The 13,444-nt window shown below is 34.5% G+C and overlaps 1 protein-coding gene across 1 annotated transcript in view; it reads right to left on the minus strand.

The window, feature by feature from the left end:
- LOC108693744 (dipeptidyl aminopeptidase-like protein 6) overlaps window positions 1-13,444 on the minus strand; it is a gene marked incomplete at its 3' end in the record, with an annotated part of 639,532 nt that overhangs the window by 65,867 nt on the left and 560,221 nt on the right. The window contains exons 9-10 of the mRNA XM_018202862.1: window positions 5,885-6,124; window positions 4,617-4,852 (exon numbers count right to left, since the gene is read on the minus strand). Of these exons, the coding sequence (XP_018058351.1) occupies window positions 4,617-4,852; window positions 5,885-6,124 (476 nt within the window). The remainder of the gene's footprint in view (window positions 1-4,616; window positions 4,853-5,884; window positions 6,125-13,444) is intronic.

Raw genomic sequence — 13,444 nt, forward strand, 5'->3', positions numbered from 1 at the left:
TCGACGCGGGATTCGTACGCTACCCGAAAGATGGGAGAAAGTAGTGGCCAGCGATGGACAATACTTTGAATCATAAATGTATAACCAGTTTCTTACAATAAAGCCTCGAATTTCGGAAAAAAAACGGCGGAAGCAAATGTACATCAATATAATAGAAGTTTCAGATTTTTCGTCTGTTTTGTTATGTTTTTATTATTAAAAATTGATGTTTGTTAGCATTATTATTAAATCTCAATTAGAATTATGAAAACTATTTTTAAAAATCATGTTTGAATTACAGAATACAAATAAACCTCCGCCTTACGATAGAGGAAAATTCAAAGTTTTTTTATTTATAATTTAAAGCAGGTTTGTTCAATTTTAGCTTCGGAAGTAAAACGCAAAGCCATCGATGCAAAAGAAATCAATATGAGTACGATTTTGGGAACTGCTGATACACATCTGACCAATACTCTTATCAATATTATACAGTCCCCGAAATCTTATTCACATTGAATTTTTTTGCGTCGATGGCTTTGTTTTTTTGGCTTCGAAACTAAAATTGAACAGGCCTGATTTAAAGTCTCATAGTATCAATCATACAGATTGTACAAAAATTTTTGTGTCGGGTTCAAATGGGCTCATTACAATAATTGAGAGTTAAATTAATGATTGATGTAATCTATGATGTTATTATTTCAGCTTTAGTTTATAATTGCATTTCAAGTCCGATAGTAAGAATCGCGAAGTTTATATAACTGAAAGATGTATTTAAACATTTATACATAACTATTATCAGGCACCACAAAATAATCTATAAGTCTCAATTATATTTGGCCCTTCTTTATTTATTTGTTAAAAACTGATTTATGCAGTGTTTGCAAAAATTGAAAAAGAAGATTCGCGAAAGAGACGAGATACAGATATTCTGCGAGATACATCGTCAGAATTCAGGGTTAACGAGTATGCAACGTGATAAGTAGAATAATAAGGGCAATTAATACAATAGAATGGGCGTAACCGCTCTCTGGTATTTATCTCCAGAATGCAGTGACAGTTCCATTTGGCCCCACTATTTAACCAGCGTAGGAGTTTTTTCAGAAGCAGCTCACAAACATTTTCCGGCCTTGTTGCGGCCCGGTTGCGGCCTGTCCATGCGATCTGTTCACGCAGGATGGTAGATGCTGCAAGTTAATTCGAGCGCATCCCTCATTCGGGAATGCAGTACGCGACGGTGATCCCAGCGCGATAAACGCGCTTAATATCTTACAATTCAAATCTCGTTGGCGTCTCTAGCGATTAACGCATGTTGCTATAATTACTTAACCCGTCGGTAACGAACCGCACAAAGATCTCTTGCACATTCCTCCCGGATGCTGCGGAGAGACGTCAGTTCGGTCGATCAACCGTAGTTATGCAATACAGAAATTAACTGCGCAAATGAGATTTTTAGTTGAAACTGAATTCATTGAATTAACTGCAGTTTGCGTCTAGTTAATAAAAATTTACATTTGGCCGATCAACTTGAGAGTCCGCAATCGTACAGACCCTACCCACACAGCACATTAGGTCTGTTTTTTGTGGCTGATAGTGTGGAACTTAAAATGACATAGATATATAATTGATATTTGGTGAAAGCGAGAAAGAAAGTTCTAATGCAATTTAATATAGGAATAAAAAACGGACCTTTTATTTGACAGATCTTTTATCCTAAAAAACGTGAAACATTCTCTGGATGTTTTTAGGACGTACCTTGAAGATTTGTTGTACGGATCGCAACTTAACTAAATCTCTGTTTTTTTGCAAATTTCAATCGCGAAGATTAGACATATCTGCACATTATATATTTTATCAAAAGGACATTCTGAAAACATTCTCAGAACATAAAATATTCTATAGACGGTTTTACGCCCTTGTGTATGAATAGTCGCAATTTAGCTAAATTCCTAAAATCTTCTGCGAACTATGGACCCAAATATTTTGCTCCTATCGAAACTCGGTTTTAATTGATTGGAATATTTACGGGACATGGCATTGATCACGCCTCAAGATACTAATGCGATGACACGCTGCATGCATACTATATTGATACATTCCGACACATGTGAGAGTGCGATCGTATTGCGGATTCCGCGCATTGATTACGCCGTTATGTCGTCCGCAAACGCTACTCCACTGAATAACTCCTGAATTCCGTTCTCTGTTTACACCGTCTTAATGATTAATTCATGCACGTTATTCTGAATGCAGTCCGCGTTGAGATCCGACTTCTTATATATGCGAGTACGGACAATGTGCAATGGAATGACTTCGCTAAATTCATTGAGTGTGTGGACTGTGGACGCTTAATAGCGGAAACTGGAAGCAAGCGTATCTCTTATCATTTAATCGAGGCTACTCTGCAATGGATGTTTCAACATTTCAACAAAATTTTTTCTGGGACGTCTCTCAGAGATTCAAATCATTACCTCTGTTTGATTAATCGCATTTTCTTTATATAATTGATTTTTTACTGATTTTATATAAATCACTTCATATAAATTTTAAAAGAATATATAATTTTTTTTATTTAGTATATACATTTTTTATTGTAAACATTGCGTTTAAAAAATTTATGAATAAGCAAAATTAAGTTTATCAAAAATTATTAAAATTATAATTATATATAGAAATAATTATATCTATATAAATTATTTATATATAATTATAATTTAAATAATTTTTAGCATGATAGTTGAAAGAAGGAAAAACTTAAACTGTTTCGACTAAAATATTATCGGATTAAAACTTTTCACATCGTTTATACACTTTAAAGCAACTGGGAAGCTCGTTCACATTCTGTTCCCTTCAATCGCAAATTACTATCGCGAGTTTCAGTCACTTCTTGGCTCAATGAGACGCAACGAAACTTCAGACATCATTAACGCCCGATCAAAGCAATTTTTTTTCGAGAAAAATGGAACGTCTTCCGATGGTCTTTTCAGCGCCCTGAGGAAACGCGCGGCAGGAAATCATCCAATGCAACAACGTACCTGAATCGCAAGATGCGAACGGTAATTCGATTTCCATCGACCATTTCTATCGAGCGTTAATCGACTGACGCGGATTTCCAGACGCGGAAAAAGCGAATTCGTGCGACGATAACGGGGATAATCTCGTTTCGTTCCCTCAACGGAGATATCGTTTAATTTATGAACGCGCAATTAAGTCAGCCATTTCTTGTGAGGCGAGGTCAACCCTTCGAGAAGACTTACTCATCCACTCGCTCTCTATCCCCCCCCCTCTCTCTCTCTCTCTCCTAAAGCCACGACGACATCACGCAACTTCCGCACTTCGTCGCAGAGTTCTGCTTTCACTTTGCAAATTATTTCCGAATCATTTCACTCGCTATCTTTTCGAACGTCATCGGCCGGGATGAATACCGGGAAGAGAGCGAGTAACTTGTATTCGAGAATTCGTACTCCGGACAAAGTGTATATGCGCATACGCGACAGTTCACTCAATTATAGCTTACTCGAGAAGCGGAAATATATAAAATAAAAAGCTTATCCTCTTTTTAGATAAACTGGCAAAAATTCAGAATTACAAATACACACATTTTCAAGATAAATTGAATAAATATATATATACATTTGTTTTGCAAAGATTCACATGTAAAATAACATAGATAGAAATGTAAATAAAACATAATAATAGATAACAACAAAAATAAAATACATTCTTGAGATAATTCTTGTGTAAAAATATTTTATAATAAGTATCATTGTGATGTATTTTTTAATATATCATAGATCATTTATGATTTCTGTAATTGAATTAATTTTTGATTAACTAAGTTTATCAATTTTAAATTGATAAATCATTATAGTTTAATTTTTTAATACTTTATATAAGAAATTAATGCTATATATTTAATTTTTTGACAAGTTTTATTTGTAATATAAATACGTAGTTATTTCGTAATTAGAATTTTAGATAATATATAAACTATATATATTAATTATATATTATTGACTGATTTAATTATCTTCGTTCCGTTAAGTTGTACATCGGCAGCAAATCGATCAAAATTTCGTAGTCCTAATTTGTTTCAAAAAAAGGCTGAAATCACCGGAAAGTTTTCCGGAAAGAAGAAGTGAAAATGTAATCGTCAATCGTTAATAGTAGATTATCGGCACAGAAGTTTTAACTAATTGAGCTGATCGTCTTGAAAGAACTTTTTTTATACAAGCTTTGAATAATTATATCGTTTATTCAGATATGTATTTCCTTAACTTTATACTAACGCATCTTTATTCAATTCAAAATTCTCATTTTCTACATTATTTTCTCGTACTCAGAAAAACATACTTTATTTTTAATCTAAAAATTTACATTAATACCAGCAAAATTAAAATCAACATAACTCGTCAAGGTACAATAAAATATAATTTAAATTTGTTATCTATTTAATTGTTATGAAAATAACGTGTCGAAAAATAGAGACTCATATTAATATAGACTTTAAAACTTGACAAAGACTGCGAAATAACGGCTCATTAGATTGTCGCAAAAATCAAGCTCCCAAATATTAAGATATTTAGGAATATTGCTTATTAGCGGTGCATGGATTTCTAGAATAAATTGTTCATACTTACAGATATGAGTTCTCCTTATCCCAGGATACTATCTCCGTCACGACGAAATAGCCGGAGGTGAGGGCAGTAGTGATCGGCCTGCCGCTGGTTGCATTCGTAACAAGCACAATGTGTCGCCAATTGCTACCATTCTTCTGTATCTGCGGTAATATCAGAAGAAACGACATACCATCCTCGCTGAATGTAGGCGCTTCAAATTGCTCTACCCAGCCATTTGTCTCGCTATATGAAAGTGCCTAAGAGCAATCAAACAATCCTGGTTAGCAAATTGCGTTCTGTCAATTTATTTAAGATATATCATCGTGCATAAAAGATGTAAAGATTTTCTTGCCATTGCGTTCGATGTGATGATATCACACACACACACACAACACACACACACACATACATTTGTATATTCTTGAAAAATTATTTCTTAATTTTTTTCCATATAGAATATCTAATTTTCTTTTTTCTAACGCTTTTTTTCCATTGCTTTTAATTTTTTTATTGGTAAAGATACATACATTTCTTGTATATGTCTCTTAAGTTTAACATTTTGATTGAGAAAAAATTTTACAATATATTTTTATGAATATTATAAGTGCAATTGAATTGAATATCATACTGCAGTGTGTTATTTCCACATTGTGACGTTTAAGGATTGAATCGACATTGTATTTTTCGCGAAAATATACGAGTTAAAATAAAGCGTATTAATAAAGCGATCCATGAAAAAGGAAACTATTTGCTTTTCTCCTTTAACAACACAAAAAATACACGATTAGTCATACTTCATAATTACAATTTTTTATAAGAAGTTTTTTCCATATTTTAACGCAACAGCTAATTCGCATGTTCAAAGTAAAAAAAATATTTCGCAAAAGAATTATTTCTCGCAATATAAAGTTAATTTCACACTTCTAACGACATTTATCACAGAATTTTGTAATACGAAATCTTTACCGATACTTGGAAATTTGTAACGTCCAAGTTTCCCCAGAGAAACGTCGTGAAAGACTTGCGCGAAAGTGCGAATTAGCTGAGCCGCAGGCAAGCGCGCACTAATTAAAATACTATTGCCTAACTAAAGGAAGAACACTTGTCTAAATTAAGATTCGCGGAAACTCGAAGAAAGAGAATGAAGAATACAAAGAAAGAGAGAAAGTGGAATCTCCATAAAGAGTACTATCAAACGAGTTCCTTCTCTCTCTCCCTCTTCTTCTCCTCCTAGTTCTGTTCAGAACTGGAAGATTGTCTTTCTCGCGTGAAAATGAAGAAATACCTACTGTCGTGCAATTTGGCACCAGACTGTCGACATCGCAAAGTTGGAAATACGCCCTATTCTGCACCCGGTTCATCCAAGTTGCGTACACGAGACTGTCCGTGGGAAAGTCCACCGCTGACAGAATTCTTTCGGAAGTAGACAGTTCTGGCGGATGTTCGATCTCCACCAAAGTCACGTTACCTTGCACCACCATGTCGAGGTCGATGCAAAATAGTTTAACTGTTGGATTGGTCGTGCCGCTCTGGAACGGAAAGACAGATTTCTCGTAAAGACGGATCGACGTCACATATACCGATGGCAAAGTAGCGAGGTAATGGAAGATTATCGAATCTTCTATTATATATAATAAATAGATAGCAAAGAAAATAGTGCAAAGAAAATATATCAATAAAAGAAGACATAGCAGTTAAATCGATTTACTAAATAAGACATTCATTGCGCAAAAATATTATTTATATATGAAATACATTCTTGTTCCTATTTAATACTGAGAAAAGTTACATTTGATATTTATGACTGTAATTGCATAAAATATTATGGAACTCTATTTTTGTTATTATTATAAATATATGTTATTATTATAATGTTAATAATAATTATATTTATAATACACAGGATATCTCAAACTTTTTGACATATCGCTAGCAAGTAGCCCTGATTAAATTAATTATAAGTCAAAAAATTTTATAATTTTCACAATAGTTAAAATATTAATTTCTTAAAAATTGTTGAATATGCGAGTAAAATTGACGCATAAAATAACTTTAAGATATCTTTTAGAATTCTTTGTGAAATATCTTAAATATGTTTCTTAAAAAACTCTTAAAGATAACTTAAAATTGCTTTATATCGATTTTTACTCATTGAGTAATTAAAAAAAGATTACGGAAATTGCAAAATGGTAGAGTAGTACTTTTTGATTCAGTCCGCTCTATTTGTCTACAAACATGACGTGCCAAAAAGTTTAGGACATTCCATATATGATTATAATTATATATACACACATATACGGAAAGAGAACAGTTGTACAAAAGTAGAGCATCAATATTACGGATAATAGGGTAATGATCCGCTAAATTGAGGCAAAAGCGGAAGTCGCATACCCATGTGTACTATCAGTGTACCATTTACATAGCCATTTACACTGTTACCAGCGAGTTTTGTGTACTGTCAGGAGTGAGTGGTTCGTTTATTATTATCATTTTATTTAGCGAGTTCAATAAGAAAAAAAAATGGTGAATGGCGAGCGGATTGCAGTAGAATTATATATTCTTTTAATGAAATAAAAATATGACTTTCTTATGTAATCATTATAATTTAACCTATTTGTGTTTTGACACATTAGAACTACAACGCTCGAGTATGTAGCAGATTATTGCATAAACTTTGTCAAAAAAGGTTATAAAATGTGTCATTTTCTACAAGACCAAGAAAGAAGAAAAATTTGGACTAAACGACGATAAGATTGGATTCCGTCTGATAATTCGATGTTATGTGAGGTTAGAAAAAATTTGCTTTTATGATTGATTTGATCGGAATGCCGTCAATCACGTAGTTGACTATCTCTTCGTCTATGAGAACCTTGTTGGCTAGAATAATTTTTTGTGACAATATTCCGCAAATATCTCATCGTACTGCCACATTTTGTTTTCAAACTGTCTTCTTAGCGTCAGTTTCTCGTTGTCCGTCTATGCGTCTTAGTAATTCAGAAAGACAAAGAAATATACGTAGGCATCGAGTGAAACCACTCCTCAGTGTTTCCAATTAACTTCGCTCCTAGCAAAAATTTAGTCCAACTGATATGTGCTCGTAGCATCATCAATAATTGTTCCTTTCAACACTGATGAAGTCTTCTTTCCGTCAAACGACATTTTTTTTAGATTGATTAAGTTAACCTTGTGTTTTGCCATCTTCGTATTAGAATTACGCAGGCAAAAGTCGATTCCATATTCGAACGCAACTGTTCATTCTCTCGTAAGTTCGATCTCGAATCGTAATAATTCTCTCTCTTGCTTATCGAGTTCATGTTCTTTCTGCAACAGACTCGCAGATACATCCTGCGAAGTTTCTTGGAAGACGAACAAGGAACATAATGTTTTTTTCGTGACTTTTTTTTTTATTATAACAATATAAGAAGGGATACAGCCATTAAGAACGAACTTATCAGGTAGGAACTACATACAAGACTAATATTACTAGTACGTGCTTAAGGTACATTTCCATTGCTGAGGAGAATGTAAGATTCCCCTCATAATCAGATTATGCGCTCATATATTAGATTATTTAGCTTATAATTAAAGATCATAAAATAAAATTTTACTCTTCATCGAATCGCGCAAAAACATATAAATAATATCGCGCAAAAACATATAAATAAGCTAGATTGACAACTATTGAACAGATCCATAAAAACTAATCTAAAACAGCAGACAATTATGAGAAATATCTTTTCTTAATAGTTAAATATGTAATAACATAAACTATAATAACTTAAATTAAGGTAACATAAAATAAAATAACAATTACATGTCGCTGCGTTGATTTAAATTAAATCAAATTAACATAAATAAAAGAACGAAAATTAGAACATTAAATAAGATCTTATCAATAGAGCAGATAAACGTATTTAAAATATAAATTGTATCTTCATTAATTGTATGAGATATTCGATAGGGTAAGGGAGGAGACCTCTCGTCCTGACCAAGGCATTTTGCAATACCTGTCTCTGTTCCGTAAGCACTACATTCGCAAAAGACATGATTTGAAATTTCATACGCATCTAACACACAATGAAGAATCCATATGCCGAAGCGGAAAAAACTTTTCCTTAAGGATGTGTGGCCCGACCTAATTCTATTAATAATCGCGATTGTTCTTGGCTGTTTTCCAGCTAGGACGCAAAGACATTACATTGTGTTCCACTGTGTAAAGTATTTGTTGAACGCAGTTTAATTTCATAGTGTAACATCAGAATGCATTGCAGTCTTCCATTCTATTCTTATAATTATATTTAGCGTGTCAATAATATTTATGATTTTTATTTAGATTTAAATTATAATTTTTTCAGAATTGACTATTTTTGAAGGTTTTATTGCAAAATAAGTACGACTATCAAATAATTTTTTGAAAAGTTGATAACATTGACATATTTTACACGCTCGTTCTTAGCTTTTTACTGTATCGAGCAATATAACACTGTGTCATAGTTGGAACACTTTGTGTAAGACACAGTGTTACACTGTGTTACCTATGTACGTTGTTGGAAAACACCCATTTTCTTTATTTTAAATTTCCTGAACCAAACATGTTTGGACTCCAAACATGTCAACATCAAATATTTATTACATTATCCTGCACCGCGAATAAGCGACTCATCGCTAGCCCACCCAAACAATTCACTGTATATCTGTCGGTTCCATAGATTTGAGAATTCAGAAACTGATTCTCAGTTGGATATTTCTGTCAGAGATAATAGCCTCCTAGCCAGTCTATCTGCTTGTTCGATGAAATCCCTATATGGTTAGGAATCCATATGAGCTTGACTTCAATTCCCCTGCATCAAACGAAGGATGCTATCCCTAATAAAGAGAATGAGATTTACCCCAGTGATCAAACTGTGCGTTCACTGCATTAAGGATCGATTTAGAGTCCGAGAAAATAATTAACTTGGACTACCCGTAGTTATATCTTAGTTCCAGAGCCGTGAGAATCACCATTGCTTCGAATATGAAGAGACAAAACTCGCACATCTATATCCTTCCGAGATATTGATACCACTGCAAAACTAGCATATTGCAAGTTTTCTACACATGACATCCATCAAAAGACATATGGATGAACTAATCTCCTCGTTGAATAATCCTAAAAAAGTGACCATTTATGTACGCCTACCAAAAAATTTATCATCTTCAAGGTTAATCTCTGGATGAAAAAACAAACCATCAAATGACTTTGAAAAGCACAACGGATCATCATGGTTAGGAAGGTAATGCTTTTTAGCATCTACGTCCTTCTGAGCTACATAATCGGAACTCGACGCAATCGCATTGCGTGGGAGTTTCTGCCAATTCTCTAAGCTTTTCCAAGGATTCAAAGAAGTAACTCCTAGAGTTGTTGCTAGTCTAGACAGGAAATTTCTCTCTAAGTATCGGAATCTAACAAGCAGGGGAGACTCCTTCACCTCATACAGAATAACATTAATCGGAGTACTCTGTCTATAACCCATGATCGATCTAAGAGCTCGGTACTGAATTCTTTTAAGCTAAAGTAAAAGCTTATTCGAAAGATGAAACCCCCATATTCTAGCCTAGATCTAATTAAGACGTGTTAAATTAATTTAGTAACCTTGGATCGGAGCCTCACCAAAGATGCCCGATGCACTTTATAATTCGTAATGGACAAATACAATGACTTTTGATATAACGTGAGTAGATCATTAAATTAGATTGTAAATTCATTCCTTTATTTTATCAGAATTTGCAATTACTTCTCTCTGAATCCAAATCGAAAAAGATCTTTCATTATACTTAACTATGTTATCATGCCTGAGCTTTAAGAGCTTTATTACTCTTGCTAAATACATATAACTTAGTCTTCTCTGCTGACAAGATCAAGGTTATCTAACGCAGCAGAAATGTCAGCTGCACTCAGCTTTCGATTCTATTCAAAGATTCCTCGACCGAGTCCATAGCAGAAAATATGCACACATCGTCTGCGTACTGAATTATCTTGCACTCTTAGGAGTTGATCTTCTCCAATTCGGAGACGTAAATACGAGGGCAAGTCAATAAGTTTTTAGAAAAACACATTTTTCTTTATCGATTCATTTTTATTTTTCAACATAATCTCCTTTCAGCTCGATACACTTGATCCAACGATTTTTCAAGCCGTTTGAATAATATAATTTGTCCAACCCTTCAAAATAAGCCTCTGTTTCGGCGATGAGCTGCTTTCTGGTAGTGAATCTCTTTCCTCCGAACCATTTCTTTAGGTTTGGAAACAGAAAATAGTCGCAAGGGGCTAAATCTGGCGAATATTCTGAAGCAATTTGTAGGAATTCGTTGAATTTGGCCATCGACCAAATACGGTGCCGGGCACGTGTAAACCCATGCATTTTCTTGATGACGGGAAGAGCACTTTCTTCTTCGCCAAGTGGGGACGTTTTTTCTTTAAAATGTTGTTGAACGATCCAATAAGACTGTGTAGTAATCGCCATTGATCGTTTGCTTTGATGGAAGGTAATCGATATGAATTATACCGCGTGCAAAAAACTGTGTGTTATCATCTTTCAGGCCGATTTTATGATCTTCGCTTTCTTCGGAGCTGGTCCAGTGAAATCCATTGTTTTGATTGTTCCTTCATCTCGGGTATGAAGTAATAGATCCATATTTCGTCCACAGTAATGAAGCGACGCAGAAATTCATCTGGATTACGTTGAAATATCTCCAAACATTATTTTGAAATCGTCATACGGTCGCGCTTATCGTGATCCACAGCGAGCAAACGCGGAACTCATTTTGCTTTTTTCATACCCAATTGTTCGTGTAAAATCACTGTGCCATGTGATATGCCTGTGGCCTTAACAAGCTCGCGCACTTTCACTCGTCAACATCGTGGATTTTTTATCGACGATTTCTGGCGTAGCAATCTCAATTGGACGTCCCGAACGAGGTGCACATGTGGATGTACGACCACGCTTAAATTCATTCACCCAATTGCATACAGTCGCAAACGCTGATGCAGATGTGCTATGAATATTATCCAATTCGGCTTTGATTTCTTTCAACGTTAAACCTTTCATATGTAGATGTTTGATCACTGTACGAAACTCGTTTTTTTCCATTTTGCAAAAAATACAAAGGTTGTTTGTTTTAATCGTCTATAGAAATGAAACCACGCGATGAATTTCGCTCAAAATGTGACAATAATCAACTGAGAGATGCTGTCAAAAAGTAATGTGACATGATACTGCGAGTGCTCTCTGACAAAATTTCTAAGAACTTATTGACTTCGTAACGTATGACATAGGCTCAGTAACTGCCCTATGACAGCCCTTTGAAAAACCAAAAAACTTCTTTTATTTCTCCATATCTACTTGATGCGCAGGTACCAAATTGTAAATAAAGCGGCAGAACATGGGAGGAATATCCAGATTCACCACTCTGTTAACTAGTCTATTAATTGAAACATTATCATATGCTGCTTTGATATCAAGGAAAACAGCTGCCACTAGAGTATCCATTTGAAAGCCTCTAAGAATTTCCGCATAGAGAATCGCTAAATTATTCATGAAAGCTCTCTACGAAAACCAAACTGTGATTCAGGTAACTTATTCTCACTCTCCAGTCACCAATTTAATCTATTAATTAAAATTCTTTCCATTACCTTGTATAGACAGGATACGAGAGATATCGAGAGATACCGAAACTTTTAGCCATCTGCTTTGGGTATAAACGTGATTAGATACTTCCTCCAATCAGACGAAAAAGATCCTCAAAAATGAAATTGGAAATGTGAAGAAATATATATGTCTACTCATAGGAGACAGCTTAATAATGACATAATTGATACCGTCTAATCCCGAACTAGACTTGATCTTGAGATTTATAATTACGAACAATAATTCTTCTTCCGTCAGAGATAAGTCTAGAAACTCATTGTAGTTCTTACCTTCAAACAAAGGCATCTTATTACAAATCCATCCTACTCTAAATTCATTGATCTATTCAAGAATCCTCACGTTTTGTCCAAAAAATATTCGTTAGGAGTCTCCGATTGTATCTGGATTAAAATCTTTTGACTGTCTTCCAAACAAAGGACAGATCTGAAGCCTTCACAAAAATCTCTAAATTTATCTTGTTTAATTCTACGAGTTCTAATAATTCTACTTCTAGTTCTCATCTCGCCACATTTTTTTTTGTAGTTTATAAAGTCTTCTCCCATACCTGTCTGCTTAAACTACTTCTCCAAAGCTTTCTTACGAAGGTGGAGCCACCTGTCATGTTTATCCATCACGAGGGAAGCACTTGACTTCCCCTTATATTCTCGTCTCTCAGTATGTCTGGATGAAGTAGCTGATGAAATCGCCTCGCCAACTATGGCAGTGAATGTCGAATACATGGTTTCCGTAGATTCTAGTCTGTAATAAGTTTTAATTTCTCATCCATCACGTCACGAAAAAGTTCCCAGTCTGTGTCCCTAGCGTATAGACGTAAAACTCTCCTATTCCCAATTCTGCTATCCGGCTTGCCTTGAGCCTCAATGATAATAGGCAGGTCTCTGCTCCATGGATCAGGACCAACATACTAATTCAATATTAATGCAAGCGAAACATTGGTCGCAGTTAAATCAATTATGGATTGGTATGATAAGATGCATAGTAAAAAATGAGAGAGCCATCGTTCAGCAATGATCGCTATCATCTATTGCCTACTACAGACTATCACCAGTACGGCAAGTATTGACAAAGCCCCAAATGAAGTTTATTGAAGTTAAAATCTTCACCAAAAAGGACTTTATCTTGAAATTGTGAGAAAAATCTTTCCCATTTACAAGTCATAAT

The sequence above is a fragment of the Atta colombica genome, unplaced genomic scaffold (assembly GCF_001594045.1).
Source record: "Atta colombica isolate Treedump-2 unplaced genomic scaffold, Acol1.0 scaffold11, whole genome shotgun sequence".
NCBI lineage: Eukaryota > Metazoa > Arthropoda > Insecta > Hymenoptera > Formicidae > Atta > Atta colombica.